Source organism: Engystomops pustulosus, chromosome 9 (genome assembly GCF_040894005.1).
Source record: "Engystomops pustulosus chromosome 9, aEngPut4.maternal, whole genome shotgun sequence".
Taxonomy (NCBI): Eukaryota; Metazoa; Chordata; class Amphibia; order Anura; family Leptodactylidae; genus Engystomops; species Engystomops pustulosus.
Genome location: NC_092419.1, coordinates 46953401 through 46972215, shown reverse-complemented (window position 1 = coordinate 46972215; position 18815 = coordinate 46953401). Strand labels below are relative to the sequence as shown.

Genomic DNA, 18815 nt, shown 5'->3' with positions numbered 1-18815 from the left:
TTGGGGTGAACGTGTATCACTTGCCTCATGAAGAGCTGGAACCAAGTTGGGAGGAATGCTCTACAAAATAGTCTACTGGAAAACCTTTGGATCCCGTAATTTGTGCAGATCATGCTTTAAAATTGTTCCAGATTCCCAAGTTGCAATGACCTCTTCCATCAACATAATGCACCATATCACAAAACTGTTCAACAATGGGCTATAAAAATTTGGCAGGGTTCATGAATGAACATACACTGCAGTGTGGATTGAGCCTTTGAGACATGTGGGAAAAAATAATTCTAATCCATATAAATTGTTTTGGGAAATATAAAAGGGTAGACAGCTAATGGGACCCCTGCGACCCTTTAATACAGTTCCTCATGCTGTGGTTACTCTTAACCATACAATAATTTTTATTGCTACTTTAAAACTGTAATTTTGCTACTGTTATGAATCCTAGTCACAATGATCCGACCAGGAGTCATGGCGCCTGGCCCCCCATTGGCCTGTGGTCATGGCGCCTGGCCCCCCCATTGGCCTGTGGTCATGGCGCCTGGCCCCCCCATTGGCCTGTGGTCATGGCGCCTGGCCCCCCCATTGGCCTGTGGTCATGGCGCCTGGCCCCCCATTGGCCTGTGGTCATGGCGCCTGGCCCCCCATTGGCCTGTGGTCATGGCGCCTGGCCCCGTAGCACATGAAAAAAAACATTTATGAAAAATACTTGCCTCGTTTCTCCCTGCACCTTCTCTCTACTCTTGCCGTCTTCTTCACTCTGATATCAGAGCTACGACACATGGTGCAAGTGACTTATGACGGCACATCAGCCCGCCCTGGCTCAAAGGCTGGAGAGGTCTATGGCCAGAGCCCGGTGGATGCATCATGTCGCCAAGTGTGGCAGTTCTGGAGTGTAGGAGGCAAGAGCAGAGAGAAACCATTATGAGGACAAAGCGCAACTCCTCACTTTGTTACCTTTTGCATTTTATCCCCTTTTATGATCTTCCATGTAACAACTTATGGATAAATACCACACACAAGAGAGGAGTAACTTGAGGCAAAGTATATGTGGCGTAACACAGGACCAGAAGCTTTGGGGGCCATAAGTTGTCTTCCCCTTACAACTAGATTAGTATTATACACAGTGCATTCAGTTTCAGGCCCTTCACCAGATTTTGCATTGCCCAGCAGCTATGCCTCCGGCTCCCACCCAATGGTTATGAAAGGTTAGACACAAGTTTTGATGTGGTTGTATTGTGTTAGAATATTTTTCTCTCTCTCTCCAACTATAATTTGGTTGCCACATTTGCTGCTACCTAAAGATCTAGTTATAAGCGCACAGTGTGGGCGGCCTCTGCATCTAACACATTGTTCTCATTCTCTCTGTTTCACTTTGTGGCTGTTACACCCTGGATGTGTGGGAAATAATCTCATTGAAATCTCTGTTTATCTTGAGCCTGCGCCAATCATAAATTGTAGAGAGCTGAACATGTCTGATGCACTTTTTAAGGAGTTTTTTCTTTTTGAACCTTTTGAGATTTTTTTAGACGGATTTAATTCACTGTTTAGGTTTCTGCCTCTGGTACAAAAAAAAAAGTGTAAAATCAAGGTTAAAGAGGACCTGTCACCTGATTTTATTATATGCTGGATCCTCTAGACCAGTGGTTCTCAACCTTTCTAATGCTGTGACCCTGCAATACAGTTCCTCATGTTGCGGTGACCCCAAACCATGTACAAGAATATTGTATTTGTGCCAAAAAATGCAATAAAATCGTGGCTCCGATGGCTTTAGGCGACCCCTGTGTTTTGGTCGTTCGACCCTTGTCGGGGTCGCGACCCACAGGTTGAGAACCATTGCTCTAGACTGTTGACTAGCAGCCAATATTCTCTTTATGGTCACTACTGAAGGAGAGATTGCTTCAAAAATTAGGCCCCATGGGGATTAGAGAACCCGCTGTGTTCACCACTTACTGAGATGATGATCTCCCTTTCCAAAGATCCAGTGGGAGGAAAAGTAAGTCACACCTCATGGAGGAAGAGGATTCCTTTATGACTGTTGAAGTGATGATAGGATATCTTCAGTGGTTCCCACCTGCCTTGCATATTGTTATATTTATGTGGGTACTTAATGGACATCTACCACCAGGATCAAGGATTGTAAACTAAGCACACTAACATACAGGTGTGCTTCCTCTTGCAGGATCCGCTCTTCTTTTAGCTTCTCATGCCCTTGTTTTTAAGATAAGTTGGCTTTAAAAAATTATGCATATGACCTCCAAGTTTATTTGAATAATTTCTCAAAGCCTTAAAAACTAACACATAAGAGGCTAAAACAAAGGCAGATCCTGCCAGAGGTGACACACACCAGTATGTAACTGTGCTCTATTTACATTCCTTCATCCTGGTGGTAGATGTCCTTTAAAGGTTCAGAACCCTATGCTGTATAAAAGGGACATATACACCCTGCTCTGAAGAGCTTACAATCTAATAAAGAAGAAACAATCTGCTCCTAAGAGCTTCCAATCATATGAACAATTCTCTCCTGAGTACGTACCATCAAATATAAAGCTTGCTTCTATGAGTTTCCAATATTATGTACAATATACACCCAGGTCCTAAGTGTTTGTCTAATATAACATATCCATCCTGCAATCTAATCTACAATATATATCCTGCTTCTAAAATACCATCTATTCCATCAGATACAAAAAATATTTTGTTAATAATATGCCTTCATGAGAAATAAAACCCATGATATATGCCCCCTGGCAGAGGTCGCAGTAACGCCTCACCACGTGTCATAGACGCGTGATGAGGCGCCATTACCCCCCAAAATAATTGCCATGCGTAAAGATACGCTTGGCAATTATTCCGTGTCGCGCGCAGGCCGGGCCGCTCAGCAGGATGCGGAAATGTGTGGGATTTGTGAGCGCCGACCCCAGGGGACACATGTGGGCCGCGATGCTGTTGCTCCAGCTCTCAATGCCCGCAGCAGCGGCCAGCGGTTAGGTGATCCTGGTGGGACCTGAGAGAAGTGCCGTGTGAGTGTGAGCCGCGGCCGGGGATACACTGCACTCTGTGTATGTGTGTGGTGAGTGTGTGCTGGGCGCGTGTGTGCTGGGCGCGTGTGCAGAAACAGATGATTTTTTTATATACATATATATATAATATATATAGATAGCGTCTGTTAACATTATATACGGCTATTATATATTATTTAGTTATATGCATTACCGAAATTTTCATACTCCTCCTTGGCTAAAAATACTCCTCAAAAATATAAGAGGAGTATTTTTACCCTTTGGGAAAAATGTTAGTGCGACCTCTGCCCCCTGGAGATGGTGAAATACAAAAGGAACTTGTGAGCACATTTTCACAAATCCAGCTAGTGACAGGTTCCCATAGAACCCTATAAACTAAAAATTGTTGCCCTTACATTGCAATAAATCGTCATGTTTTATTACCTGCCATTCGTATGTTATTCAATTAATAACAAAACATTAAAAAAAGAAAGTAGTAAAAGTTGTAATAAAAAATAAAAATATGTTATTGGTGAGAGGCGCTCTGGGTGTTCAGACCCAGTTATTTGTATTAAGGATTTAAGTAGCAATGGAAAAACCATATCCCCTTTCTTATGGATAAATGTGCTCTGGGTTTTCAGACCCAGCTAGTTATTCTCTCTTCCTTAGAAGAAGCAATAGGAAACCACAAACCCTTTCTTTTACTGAAAGTGAAAAATGCTCTGGCAGTTCATTCCCAGTTATTCGAAGGCAGATTTTAAAAATGTTTGAATTTGAAGTTTTATTAATCCAGGATCGAGAAATTGGAAAGTGATGTTCGAGAATGCAGAACTTATTCAGACATTGGCAAAAGCGTGGTACATGGGATCCATGCTTTGTTCATCTTAATAAATGTTAGAATGTCCACATTGCTTGAAGAGAGATGGATCCTCTCCTTGGTGATGACACCACCACCAGCGGTGCTGAACACGCACTCTGACAGCACAGTAGTTGCAGGGCTGCACCTGCAAGGCATAGAGGGCAAGCTTTCACCAGTCTGCCTCCTGGTACTATGTGCTGTATCCATTGGTGGCGGAGATTAAGGAGAATTGAACATGGTGTTCCACATTCTGGCCATGCCAACTCTCCCTCCCGAGGTTGTGATGATGCTCCTGCTGCGTTGGGGACTTCCTCCTCTTGCTGCCGTTGAGGTCTCCTCTGCATCTCCCCATCCATGCTACAGTGAGCTGCTTTGTGTGTCAACTAAAACTGTTCAGTGCAGTAACCCCCCTGCGAGCCTTGTGTGGACTGGTCTGGCACCTGTTCTTCCTCTTCTGCCACCATTACATCCTCCCTCATGGCTTCTTCTAGCAGGCAAAGGATGTAATAAACATAAACGCTCCCTACGTATTTCGTCACTCTTTTGTGACTAAAACACAGGGGCAAAGCAGTGTCACCAGACTGTAAACGTGCCATGCCCTATTTAATATCCATTTTGGGTCCCACCACTAGTCCCTGTTCTTTGGGCCATAAGGTTCTGATAATTAAGGGGCCCTGTAGCTATCAAAAAATTGATCAGCTATGTGAAACATGTAGGGAGAATTTATCTGTATAACCTAGGGCAGTGGTGGCGAACCTATGGCACGCGTACCAGAGAGGGCACGCGTACCATCTCCCCAGTCTCATGAAAGTTGCCTGCGCGGCCCTGGCGCTCCGCTGCCTGCTAGTCTCCGACGCTCTGATACCTGCGCGGCCCCGGCATCCCGCTTCCTGCTTGTTCACTACACGCCGGCGTCTGCGCGGCCCCGGTGCCTACTCCTGCGGTTACTGCATCCTTGCCGGCACTTGAGATGGCGTGTTTCGGCTGCTGCACTTGGTAAGGCCCTCTGTGTGTGTCTGTCTATACTGGGGTGGGGGGGGCTATTTCTATCCTGGGGTGGGGGGTGACGCCCTATTTCTATCCTGAGGTGGGGGGTGAGGCCCTGTCTCTATCATGGGGTGGAGGGTGAGGCCCTGTGTCTATACTGAGGTGGGGGGGGGGCCTGTCTCTATACTGGCTACTGGAGGGACTGGGTATAACCCCTAAACTCACAATGCTTCAGCATTTCTCCCGTGTTGTGTATGTTATTTTCGGAGAAAATAAAACTTTTACTTAAAGAGCGACAGCCGCAGTACACAGCCATACACGGAGCTACAGCCGCAGTACACAGCCATACACGGAGCTACAGCCGCAGTACACAGCCATACATGGAGCTACAGGTGCAGTACACAGCCATACATGGAGATACAGCCGCAGTACACAGCCATACATGGAGCTACAGCTGCAGTACACAGCCATACATGGAGCTACAGCTGCAGTACACAGCCATACATGGAGCTACAGCCACAGTACACAGCCATACATGGAGCTACAGCCACAGTACTCTGCCATACATGGAGATACAGCCGCAGTACTCTGCCATACATGGAGATACAGCCGCAGTACACAGCCATACCCGGAGCTACAGCCACAGTACACAGCCACACACGGAGCTACAGCCACAGTACACAGCCATACATGGAGCTACAGCCGCAGTACACAGCCATACATGGAGCTACAGCCGCAGTACACAGCCATACATGGAGCTACAGCCGCAGTACACAGCAATACATGGAGCTACAGCCGCAGTACACAGCCATACATGGAGCTACAGCCGCAGTACACAGCCATACATGGAGCTACAGCCGCAGTACACAGCCATACATGGAGCTACAGTCACAGTACACAGCCATACATGGAGCTACAGGTGCAGTACACAGCCATACATGGAGCTACAGGTGCAGTACACAGCCATACATGGAGCTACAGGTGCAGTACACAGCTATACATGGAGCTACAGTCACAGTACACAGCCATACACGGAGCTACAGCCACAGTACACAGCCATACACGGAGCTACAGCCACAGTACACAGCCATACACGGAGCTACAGCAGCAGTACTCTGCCATACATGGAGATACAGCCGCAGTACACAGCCATACATGGAGCTACAGCCACAGTACACAGCCATACATGGAGCTACAGCCGCAGTACACAGCCATACATGGAGCTACAGCCGCAGTACACAGCCATACATGGAGCTACAGCCGCAGTACACAGCCATACATGGAGCTACAGCCGCAGTACACAGCCATACATGGAGCTACAGCCGCAGTACACAGCCATACATGGAGCTACAGCCGCAGTACACAGCCATACATGGAGCTACAGCCGCAGTACACAGCCATACATGGAGCTACAGCCACAGTACACAGCCATACATGGAGCTACAGCCGCAGTACACAGCCATACATGGAGCTACAGCTGCAGTACACAGCCATACATGGAGCTACAGCCACAGTACACAGCCATACATGGAGCTACAGCCACAGTACTCTGCCATACATGGAGATACAGCCGCAGTACACAGCCATACATGGAGCTACAGCCGCAGTACACAGCCATACACGGAGCTACAGCCACAGTACACAGCCATACACGGAGCTACAGCCACAGTACACAGCCATACATGGAGCTACAGCAGCAGTACTCTGCCATACATGGAGATACAGCCGCAGTACACAGCCATACATGGAGCTACAGCCACAGTACACAGCCATACATGGAGCTACAGGCGCAGTACACAGCCATAAACGGAGCTACAGGCGCAGTACACAGCCATACATGGAGCTACAGGTACAGTACACAGCCATACATGGAGCTACAGCCACAGTACACAGCCATACATGGAGCTACAGGTGCAGTATACAGCCATACATGGAGCTACAGCCACAGTACACAGCCATACATGGAGCTACAGCCGCAGTACACAGCCATACATGGAGCTACAGCCACAGTACACAGCCATACATGGAGCTACAGGTGCAGTATACAGCCATACATGGAGCTACAGCCACAGTACTCTGCCATACATGGAGCTACAGCCACAGTACACAGCCATACATGGAGCTACAGCCACAGTACACAGCCATACATGGAACTACAGCCACAGTACACAGCCATACATGGAGCTACAGCCGCAGTACACAGTCATACATGGAGCTACAGCCGCAGTACACAGCCATACATGGAGCTACAGCCGCAGTACACAGCCATACATGGAGCTACAGCCGCAGTACACAGCCATACATGGAGCTACAGCCGCAGTACACAGCCATACATGGAGCTACAGCCGCAGTACACAGCCATACATGGAGCTACAGCCGCAGTACACAGCCATACATGGAGCTACAGTCACAGTACACAGCCATACATGGAGCTACAGGTGCAGTACACAGCCATACATGGAGCTACAGCCACAGTACTCTGCCATACATGGAGCTACAGCCACAGTACACAGCCATACATGGAGCTACAGGTGCAGTACACAGCCATACATGGAGCTACAGTCACAGTACACTGTAATATAATAAGATGTTTTCGCAGCGATGATTGGACACAGTTAGGCTGCATTCACACACATGTATGGGGGACGTATATACGGCTGATATACGTGCCCCATACACTTTTACGGGCTCACAGCATGGTACGGGAGCGGTACCGCTCCGTACCCGGGAAAAAGATAGGACATTTCCTATCTTTTCCCGTAATACGGCGCCGTGCGGCATTTATCCCTATGGAGAGGGGCGGGGGTGAGCAGTGCCCAGAGTCAGGGCCCAGAATACCAGAGTGGCTGGCGGTTGTGGACTAGGCCACTATGGTCACGGTGCTTGGTATGGGGACCGGAAGGTTGTCCTACAGCCTGGCAGGTCTCCAGCAGGTATTGTGTGCAAGAAATATGGAGGGAGAGGCTGATGTACTGGTTCTCCCTGGGGCAACCCCTTAGTGTCCGTAATATATGTCCCTGGGTAATGGATGGGGAAGCCTGTGGTGGTAGACAGCCGTATCCAGGGATCTGACAGAGGCAATGTTGTGTAAATTAACTCACAGTTCTTTATTGAACCTCAAACAGCAGGCAACGGGCCCGGTTAACAGCAAATTCTGGTACTGGAGAGGTCGTGTAGAGTGGTCCTCAGGAACAGTGCACAAGCCTGATAGTAGATGCAGGCTGAGATCATTTGGATGGAGCTGTGTCCAAACTGTGGAAGCTGCAGCTCTGGATTGGAGTCTACTGACTCTGGTCCTGGGATTGGGTTATGTGTCAGCACTGAAGCTGCACTGACACTGTCTCTCTCTTCACTCAGTCCATGTGCTGAGAGACTTGGTGGTACAGAACAAGAGCAGAAGGCCTGTGTTCCCACTGCCCAGGGGTTTTATGTTCTCCCCTGGTCACTATTTAACTATTGCCTGCCCATGCAGGATCTACAGCAGCTATTACCTGAGATATCCATGCATTATCCCATGGGTGAGTTGATCAGACTCACTATATGGATCCCGACAGGCAGAGGGCCTTCTTCCCAACTCCTCCCTCGCCTATACGTTGGCAGGGGTGTTGCACTAGTCACCAACAACAAGAATTGATCTGTGAGTATAATTACAGCTTAGAACAGTACAGCCATGTGTAGGGCACTGTGCTCTGTATTGGGAGCGGGTGGTTTATCATCCAAAATCTCCCTGAAACGTCCCTTTAAAGTGATGCGCATGCGTTATTGGCTCCCTATAAAGTGACTGCGGCAGCACGTTGTATGGTGGCAATGTTGGTCTATACAATCACACAGATCCCTCCATACACGGCTAGAACATGGCGAACCGACAACACCCGACGCGTCTCACTCCGCTCCAGTCTCCATGGTGACCAGCCAACGCTTCTCACACAATCCGCGTCTGACAGGGGCGGGGCTTAGACTCGAACGTCGTCGTTGTAATAAAGCACGTTGACGCAGGGCACGTACAACTTCCAAGATGGCGGCGGCCAATGAAGGCGGTGGTGTGACTGCTATAAAGAACGTGCACCTGGGCATCCCGGAGGCCGTGTTTGTGGTAGGAGCGCGGTCTGTCTGCGGGCGGCGGCTGTGAGGCGGCGGGGCGCTGGTCTCCTTACATGGGAGCGCCCGTGGCTGCTGTGGGTGGGGGTCCGCCCTGTGTCTGCCGGGCAGTGTGACGCCTGTTACTGGGAGACCCTGTGCTGCCCCTCGTGTCACTGTCACCGCTGCACGGCTGACCCCTGCTCCATTCATTCCTATGGGCCTGCAGCCCTCTGTACTGGAGAATGGGCGCAGCACCCGAGTACAGGGCGCTCTGCACCCTCCCAGCACCAGACACTGCGTATAGGTGCGGGGCTGCATCTCCCAGTCTGGACCAAAGCTGGACTTGTGGATCTGTCTCGCGTCATATTCCCTAGACAGATGTAGCAGCTGGCAGTAGTAGCGCGTGGGGCAGGGTTTCTCTTCTAGAACTGCTGTGTGTAGTCTGACCATGGGAGATAAAATTATGGAGGGGACATTGTCCTTGTGACATAAGAGTATTGTCCATAAGGCCGGACACTGTGTGTGCTAACCTTCTTCTCATGCCCAGTCTGACATCAGAGAATCAGAAGAGTAAAACTTTGCAGGGGTTTTCCATGTCATCAATCAGAAAATTAAATCTGAACCTGTCCCCTGGTTCCATGTCCACAGGCTGAGACTTGTGGAGACGGCTGTGTGTAGTAAGCCCTTTCTTTTTGCTTCTAAATAAAATACTCCAGCAGAGACGGCAGGACTGAGAATAAGGGACGTTACAGACAATAGTGGTCAGTCCGTGTATAATGTATTGTGCGGTGGCCAAATTTCACAGAGTGAACACAATGCTGAGGACTGGACCATTTTCCCCATAAATCTCTGCTGATCTGTGGTCAGTCCACAATTCACTACACAGTCTCTGGGTGGACTCGCTTTAGTTGTTTGGACTCTTCCTGGCTTCTCTAATGTCTTACTGAATCATTCTTTTCAATGGGCTTTTTCACATATAATTTTTTTTTTTCTTCACTGGTCAGTTAAGAACCTGTTCGGTTTTTTCCCACTGATCCAATGTTGAAGTGCAACAAAAAGTGTGAAAAGGCCCATTTAAAAAGGTTTTCTCTTCCTGGCTTCCGTGATTTTTCACTGATGTCTTACTGAACCAATCTGTATGCGTCCTTAGCCAGAATAGCTACAGTGGAAAAAAAAAAAGCCAATGTGAAACCACCCTAAGGCTACATTCACAAGATGTATGCCCACTGTACCGTAGTACGGCGGGCATACCTCGGTGCTCCGGAGAGGAGCAGGGGATGAGCGCAGCTCACCCCAGCCCCCTCTCCATAAGAATATACATGGCGCTCGTATATACGTCCACCATACGTTCGTGTGAATGTAGCCTAAGTGAGGCATTTTTCTACCCACACAATGCTGATCTGCAGTGTGGTTTCCCAGCTAGCACACCCTCCCTACATCTCGGGCGCTTTACATCCTCCATCTTTTCCTCCCTGCTACATGATGCATTTGATATATAGCATATGAGCACAGGACAGAGAGCGGTCATGCCTCTCCCCCCCCCTTCTCCCCCCTTCCATAACTGCTCAGTATGTGGTGTGTTCAGGCAGAAGCAGTCTGATACCTCTGCCTTCTCAGCTTCTCTACACCATGGGGACATCTGTTCAGAGCCATGGATGAGACCTCACAGGAAGTGTCAAAATCTGGCCCAGAAGAGGGCACATGACCACTCACTGTCCTGCTACATGTAACAGATGCTCATAGAGTTGTCCCCTTTTCACAATCTATTGCATAAGTCAGGACTAGACAGTGATTAGCCATTGTCTGAGCACTGAAACACCTTATGATCAGTTTCTGTACTGCTGACATGTGGTATTGTATGGCAAGTGTTCAAAAGAGCAGCTACTACGTGGTACGTGTCAAGTTAGGCTTATTTAACGTATCTATTAAAGATCCCGTTGACATCAATGTAAATTTTATGTCATCTGTTATGGTCAGCTTGGCAGCTATTTGCAAAGGAAAAGTCCTGCTCCAGGTCAATGGAATTTTTAATTTGTACAGTAAACTCCATTAAACTTCCCTTCTTTACTTTTTTTTTTTTTAACGGCGGTAAGGAACGGTAGTGTGAACTTCTGTGAACCCCTTCTGTGGGACATATGGTCAGGGAGACTCCTTATGGAAGAAAAAAAACTTAGAGGGACATTAGTTTTGTACACTTGCTTACCTGTACTCCCATACTGCCTCTCCTTCGGTTGTACCAGACTTTGATGCATGTGTATTACATGTGACCATAATGACTGTTTACTGGCATAATGGCTCGTGATTGCATGTCAGAGAGGCAACACTGGATTCCTGAAGGAAGGCAAGATTTTTGCTTTTTTACCTGCAGTTTCACAATTTTAACGCTGTGTGTTATTTCCTGTAGGAAGATGTGGAATCCTTTATGAAGAAACCCGGCAATGAGACAGCGGATGTTGTACTCAAGAGGCTAGATGAACAATATCAGAAATACAAGTTTATGGAGTTAAATCTCTCTCAAAAGAAGAGACGGTGAGTGTTCATGTGTGATACAGCCATGGACATAATTCATAGTAACACCAGAAATCACTACTGAATTTGTCTTTTGTAGGCTGAAAGGTCAGATCCCAGAAATCAAACAGACGTTAGAAATTTTAAAGCATATGCAGAAGAAAAAGGTATGTTTTGTGTGTGTCTCTCTCTAGTTTCTAGGACATAGCATATTTTTAAAAAATCAGCTAATTGTTTTGTGATTCTGATTTCCCTGCTAAAACTATTTCTTTTTTTGGTTGTGGTTTCTGTGAGGACCTCATATTACAAGTTCCTCTATAGGAGGCCATAGAAAATTACTGATTAAAACTGAGTGGCCTCTCCTAGGTCAGTGATGGCGAACCTTTTAATGCCCGAGTGCCAAATTACAACCAAGACCCACTTATTTAGTGGAAAGCGCCAACATAGAAATTTACTTCGTGATTTACACTCCCTGCTCTGTCACAGCTTTCATTTATACCAGCACCCTGATAAAGCAGAAAGTAGAAGAAATTTGAAGGATCATTGTAGCTTCCCTCCAGGGTCCCATAAACAGGAGGAATTGTCAGTGCTGGAGCATGAGCTACAATGATCTGTCCACACCTTCCCAATCTCCAGTAGTTCCAGATAGCACTGTCACTTGAAAATAGCTCTGTGTACAGCAAGTCCTGGGCTGTCTGGAACTGCAGGAAGATACACGAGTCCTCTCTGGTTGGCCTGAGTGCCCACAGAAAGGGCTCAGAGTGCCACCTCTGGCACCCGTGCCATAGGTTTGCCACCACTGTACTAGGTAATATCTCTATACTGTAACCTGTAGTTCATGTGTCTGCTGTAATGTATAACTCTAAATGTGATGTGCAGCAGCTGTACATCACAGAAAATCGCAGCTTAAAGGGTTTGACCAGTTTAAGAAAGTTCTCAAATGTACACAATTTAAGATCATTTTAACCCCCTTACTTTGCAATTTTACTGTTTTACTGTTTTTGGTCCTATCACTCAGTGATGGTCAGTGTAAGATTCAGCAGTGTGCGTGTGAAGTCTCCAAGGAGAGACATCATGATCACTGTGTGCAGACAATGTGCTTAGGTTATCAGGGTACAGGTTTATCTACACTTTTATTTAGCTTCTGATGATTCCCTAGTATCTGATACATAGAAAAAGATCACACAGATCAGAGTCATGAGATGGATATAAGACATAATGACACACTCAGCTCTGCTGCCTCACCTAATCGATAAAACACAGTCAGCCCTTCTGTCCGTAGCGCTCTCTGCCTCCTGCCCCTCCCTCTGCAGTACAAGAGAAGCTATACATTCGAGGAATCTGCCCAACCATAATCAGGAGTTTATGGTCGTATCCAGGGACAACGAAAATTGTAAACGGCAGGACTGATGAACAGATTGGAATTATATCTGTGAAATGCTGTATTGTTAATAACAGGATAACCTAGTAATACATTTTTTAATTCACTGAGTACATATAAGAATCTTGTCATTGTGTGGTTTTAATCTATGAAACATGGTTTTTATTTTACATTCCTTTTACACTCCTGCCATTTGGATCTTTTTTTAAGAAAACACTTACCTGTAAATAATAAATCTTTTTTTGTAGGGAACTACTGATCCAATGGAAACAAGGTTTTTGCTGGCTGATAATCTGTATTGTAAAGCATCAGTACCACCAACGGACAAAGTCTGCCTGTGGCTTGGGGTGAGTAACCGTTTCTTCATACAGAGGAACGTGCAGCCACACACCCCCAGCAGGGAACAAGGAGCTGACTGCACATGTCAGACCAGAGAGCAGAGACAGTATACAGGTAGTTTCCATATAAACTGTAAGTGTAGCAGGATCTGGCAGTGCACAGGAATGACTTTGATTTCATGAAAAGGGGCAGAAGATTTAATGACACTGAATTAGTAAAGTGATAAGTGTGGGGAGATGAGGTATAGTGAGGGCTATCTTTGTCACCGGAGAACCCCTTTAATGTATCAGCACTTCGGGGGAATTGTTCAGCTGTTGGGCTGAGGGAGGGCATTTAAATTAAAGGACATCTACAACCAGGATCAAGGATTGTAAACCAAGCTCACTGACTTATTAGTGTGTGCCTCCTCTGGAAGGATCCACTTACATATATATATAGGACATGACTTGTAAAAGGGAAACGCAGAATCCTGTGGTTATCTCTTTGAAAACCATGTGAAATGTAGGCTAGGACATAGGTTTTAGTGAGATGGATGCAGTATGTCCATTGATGGGGTTTTACCAGAATATTAATGGTTGGCTATCAATGTGTGATAACCTGACTGCGTACACTAGGCACCCTGTAAAATCTCATTTTCATCATAAAACTAAGCAGTGAGAAATACACAGAGGGGTGGACGCAGTCATGTAGGTCACTGGTGTCACAAGAATATTATAGTCTCAATTCTCAGTTTCGTATTTTTTTCCTAGGCCAATGTAATGCTTGAGTACGATATTGATGAAGCCCAAGCTTTACTGGAGAAGAACTTGTCTACAGCCACAAGAAACCTTAACTCGACAGCGGAGGACCTCGACTTCTTGCGGGACCAGTTCACCACCACTGAAGTCAGTATCCTTTTCAAGGTGTTACCATGGGTTCTTTTGTGGATCTCCTAAATATATATATGTGGCTGTTCAAATTGTTTGTTATTAGCAGATTATATTGCTTGAGGTTGGAGATGCATACATAAAAATGTGGTAGAGAGGTTGTCAGGATATTACAATAATTGATCCAGGTTTTCACCAGGACCTTTGAAAGCAAAGTCATTTCAGGTAGCTAAACAGATGTTCCTGCCAAGGATGTGAGCACCATGCCGTGACCTGTAGCTGTGGGACAAGGAGTTAAAGGTATGGAAAGAGTGGTCATGACACTGGTCAGGGGAGGCGCATCATTTTCTCCATGTCAGCCAGCTCTCACCGCCACATTTACTATAGACTATAGTTGAAGTCTCTGCCAGGTCACACCTGGTTTAAACAAGTCTGACCTGGCGGAGAAAGCACCCAAATATACGGGAGGTATAAATTCCCCACACAGTGTCTGCCAGTTAGTAAAAAGAGATTAGGAAAGTGTTAAAGGAAACCTACCACTTGTAGTGGCAGGTTTCTGATGGAAATACCGGGCACCAGCTCAGGGTGAGCTGGTGCCGGAGCTTATTTTCGTTAGTGTTTTAAACCGCGGGCAGGTACACGCTCGGCGCTTACCGTGCGCGCGGCTACATAGGAAGTGAATGAGAGCCGCGCGCATGGTAAGCGCCGAGTGCGTACCTGCCTGCGCCGGCTATAAAGTTTAAAAAGTGTTTTAAACCGCGATACCGCGGTTTAAAACACTAACGAAAATAAGCTCCGGGACCAGCTCACCCTGAGCTGGTGCCCGGTATTTCCATCAGAAACCTGCCACTACAAGTGGTAGGTTTCCTTTAAGTACAAAACTGTAAGTGTCTTAGACCTTGTCTTGAAGAAAATCTACCATCAAAAGCCAGCACGATAAACCAGGGACACTAACTCATAGATCCCGGCACCGTGACATTGGTAATCTTCTTATATTTGTTATTCATGGCCAACTTTAACAATTATGCTAATGAGCCTCGGGGGCTTTGGGAAGGTGGGTGTGATTCACTTGCCACTGTTATTTGAATGCGCCTATAGGCTTACTTTATACATTGTTGCATTTTTCCACAATGTGTTAAAGGAACAATCAAGTAAATGTGAGCTTAAAGGGAACCTGTCACCAGGGACCTCATTTTCACTGAAGACAGATTAGAAAAGGCAGAGAGGCATTTTTGCACTGCAGGTGTCATGGGCTTTTACAATCATTTGCATTACAATATAAATGTGTGTTTTAACTTACTCTTGTTACAGAACATTGCCTAAGGCAAAGATAATGTACCCATATTCGAGTGTCATTAAAATATAAATTTTATTTTGTTTAAATTAAAAAATTCTTAAATTGTTTGAAGTGAATAAACTCTTTTCACTTCAAACTATTTAAGAATTTTTTAATTTAAACAAAATAAAATTTATATTTTAATGACTCTCGAATATGGGTACATTATCTTTGACTTAGGCAATGTTCTGTAAAAAAAAAGTTAACCCTGTCTAGTGTTTTTGTTGTCCTCTTGTTCTGCAAAATTAACTTACTCTTGCACCCTGACAAAATCCTGGGGTAGTCACAGGGGCTGGGGTTTGGTTTGGATGCATTTCAAAAAACATGTGACTTGTCTGAGCTGCAGGCTGCCTCCATCTTTGTGCTCCTGTACAGCTTGTCCCTTCCCACACTGCTGTCAGGCTGATTAGGCTGTGACCTCTGAGAAGGAGCAGGAGGTGGAGCGGTAAAGGAGCACAAAGGTGGGGGGCTAAGATCTGAGGAGTGAGTAACACAGACAAGCAACATGTTGTTTTTTGAAATGCATCCAAGCCAAAGTCCAGCCCCTGTGACTACCCCAGGATTTTTTCAGGGTGCAAGAATAAGTTATAACACACACTTATATTGTAATGCAAAAAGGCGTATTTTCACTGCAGGTGTAATAAGCTTCTTTGCATAATTGTGCAATGCAAGAAGAAAATCATAATGATGTCCCTTTTCTACTACATCTTTGTTCACATAAAACAAGCATAGTTTGTGCTGATTTACTGCTCCATTCACTGATGTCACTGATGTCAGAGTTCCAGTTATACATGGGCAGTGTTGCTTCATTAGGCTGCTTAGTAAGTTTGCCGAGTACTTTTGTACTTTCTCTAGATTGTCCGATGTGTGTGTATAATGTCACTGTGTTATTGAATACAGGCATCCAGCAGTTCTGTCTTTTCATCACTTTTTCCTTTTTTAGATTCTAAAGTTGTATGTTGCTAATTTTTGATGTTATTTCTTTAACGCTTTTCCAGATATGGCTAGGGTTTATAACTGGGATGTAAAAAGAAGAAACAAGGACGACGTCTCTAAAAACAAAGCATAGCTGTGCCTCTTTTAAATATTTCCAGGCGCCGATTGTTTTAGATTTTCATTTGGGCACACGGGATGGACGTGTAACTGTGGACCTGTCCTTGCCCTCCCAGTCACTCTCCCTTGAAGCAGACACTTTTTGTCCCCTCCCCCCTTATTTATTCCTATGATCCCATTACATGCATGATCCTTGGTGTATGGAGCTCTAAAAAGACCAGGGTATCAACTGCTATTATGGCCACTTCTTGGATTAGGTTTGATAGTAAAATTAGGTTTTTTTTGCAGCACAGTATCCACACACGTTGTTTACTATACACTCGTAGAGCACTAATAAATCCACAAAGTGCCGTCTGGTTCGCTTGACTTTAATCTTTTTGTTACAACACAGGCCTTGTATGATTTGATTTCTTTTCTAGTGTGATGATAGAAACCATATTTAATGTGGACATGGGAGACAAGTAGTTTTAACTAGATGTAGTGATGTCCTCTGTAGATGGCTGCCCAGGACAGCTTATAATTTGGTTATTTTTTATGTAACAAGTTATGTTCACAAGCACTGAACTATGGTGAAGTGTATATAGACTTCTTGTACAGAGTCGCTGTTGTGTTTTAGCTAGACCGCTCTGTGAATACTAGGCTTGCCTTTAATTATGCCTCGTAAGTGTTACAAGGCTTTAGAAAGAAAATCTTTGTCAGATATCCACCTCCCAGGCCCTTCCTCATCAGCCCCAGAACCTGCTTGTTCCACATTTTGCTGTGCAGCTTTGTTACTTAGGCTAAATCCTAAGTCAAGTCCTCCACCATTTGTCTTTATGTACACACATCCATTGGCAACGTCTTTGTATTTTAGCCAAAATGATAAAAAGAACTTGTTGCAAATGTACGTTTTGTTTTGTGATCATTTATCCTGTATTATCACATTATACACTGTGGGTAATCTAGTTTATAGTATATATATATATTAGTATTAAAACCCCTAAACACAGGTTGTAGAAGCTAATTGCACCAGCAGTGCAAAAATGCCTCTCTATAATTGTGTAATAACTCACCTTGCACCCTGACAGAATCCTCTGTGTAGTCCCAGGGGTTGGGGTTGGGCTTTGGTTTGGATGCATTTAAAAAAACAGGTGACTTGTCCGTGCTACTCACTTCTCAGTTTTTTGGCCCCTACCTTTGTGCTCCTGTACAGTTCCTCCCTCCTGCTCCTTCAGAGGTCACAGCCTGGTGATCTGACATCAGTGGGGAAGGACGAGCTGTACAGGAGCACAAAGATGGAGGCAAAAAACTGAGTAAAATGAGGTTCCTGGTGACAGGTTCCCTTTAAACTATTAGCACCCTCAAGTAGTGTTTGACTTGTCTGTTTCCTCTTTTATATTAAACTTTACCTAAACTATTCTCTAAAGTTAAGGGAAAATTAGAAGTCATATTTTTCCGATATGAGTCTGAGGGCCGAGTGTCATTTTAGATCACCCTGTCTATCTTCTCATAGGACCCATTTTAATTTGACACCAAACACAAGTCTTTCAAACAGACATAATTTGAAACGTGAGCTGCAGTTATCCAATCCCAAACTTTTTTTTTTTTTTCTCTGCATCACTTTCTGTAAATCGCACATCCACAAGCCTGAGTCTGAACTATGAGATTCTTATATTATGACATCGAAGGCATGTTTCTTCTCATTTTCACTTGGCTTTGTAGAATACTTTATAGATTAGAGGGTGAGATTTCAGACTGAATTGTAGAAATTCCCTGTAGAATATCGTACTCTACCTGAGGGGCTAGTGGTTTCATGGGGAAAACGTAACATGTTCCCTTTTAAAGGGTCCTTGTGCGTTTTTTCCTAACATTAAAGCAAACTTACCATTTGCTTTTACCCATTATGAACCAAACCTACCTTGAGACTGCTGTAGCTACACTGATGCAGAAACATATCTTTTTTTAATCCCTGAACTGAATGGTTTTGCTGAATAATTATAAAATTATGATAATGAGGCGCTGTCGCTCCTGAGGCTGCCCCAGCGCTCTCTTCTTACCCTAATTTTGCACTGCTCCAGCTGCCTTCTGCCCGGCATAAGCTGAGAATGTCATCACTGTTGTCCCTGATGGACAAAAGCAATCAATGGCTACACCATCCCCCAGCTGCTATGTACGAGTCATCCAGCTCGGGTTGATTAGTCCTGTCTGGACAGTTCAGGCAGCGCTGTATATGTGGAAGTAATGTGTTTATGTAAGACAGCCAGGGCACCCAGATTTACTAAATTTTATAATTGATTTTTTTGAGCAAAACTACTCGGCTCGGGGACAAGAGATGTTTCTGCATCAGTGTCGCTACAGTATATTCAATGTGTGTTTTGGTTCACAATGCATAAAAACAAATTATAAATTTCCTTTAAGACCAGTTTAACAC

At 45.3% G+C, this 18815-nt stretch overlaps 1 protein-coding gene across 1 annotated transcript; it reads left to right on the top strand.

Annotated features, from left to right (window-relative positions):
* Positions 1-8781: 8781 nt before the first annotated feature.
* Positions 8782-17291, top strand: VBP1 (VHL binding protein 1). The gene is made up of 6 exons (XM_072124324.1): positions 8782-8935; positions 11327-11451; positions 11531-11597; positions 13060-13158; positions 13900-14038; positions 16351-17291. Exons 1-6 carry the CDS (start codon positions 8858-8860, stop codon positions 16419-16421), a joined length of 579 nt encoding a protein of 192 aa, XP_071980425.1. The 5' UTR covers positions 8782-8857; the 3' UTR covers positions 16422-17291.
* Positions 17292-18815: the final 1524 nt, after the last annotated feature.

What these genes read in the sequence shown, in the direction of transcription:
- VBP1 (XM_072124324.1), top strand. Translation starts at nt 8,858, where the DNA reads ATGGCGGCGGCCAATGAAGGCGGTGGTGTGACTGCTATAAAGAACGTG. An exon ending in TCCCGGAGGCCGTGTTTGTG is followed by an intron (nt 8,936 to 11,326) that starts GTAGGAGCGCGG and finishes TATTTCCTGTAG; the next exon opens with GAAGATGTGGAATCCTTTAT. An exon ending in CTCTCTCAAAAGAAGAGACG is followed by an intron (nt 11,452 to 11,530) that starts GTGAGTGTTCAT and finishes TGTCTTTTGTAG; the next exon opens with GCTGAAAGGTCAGATCCCAG.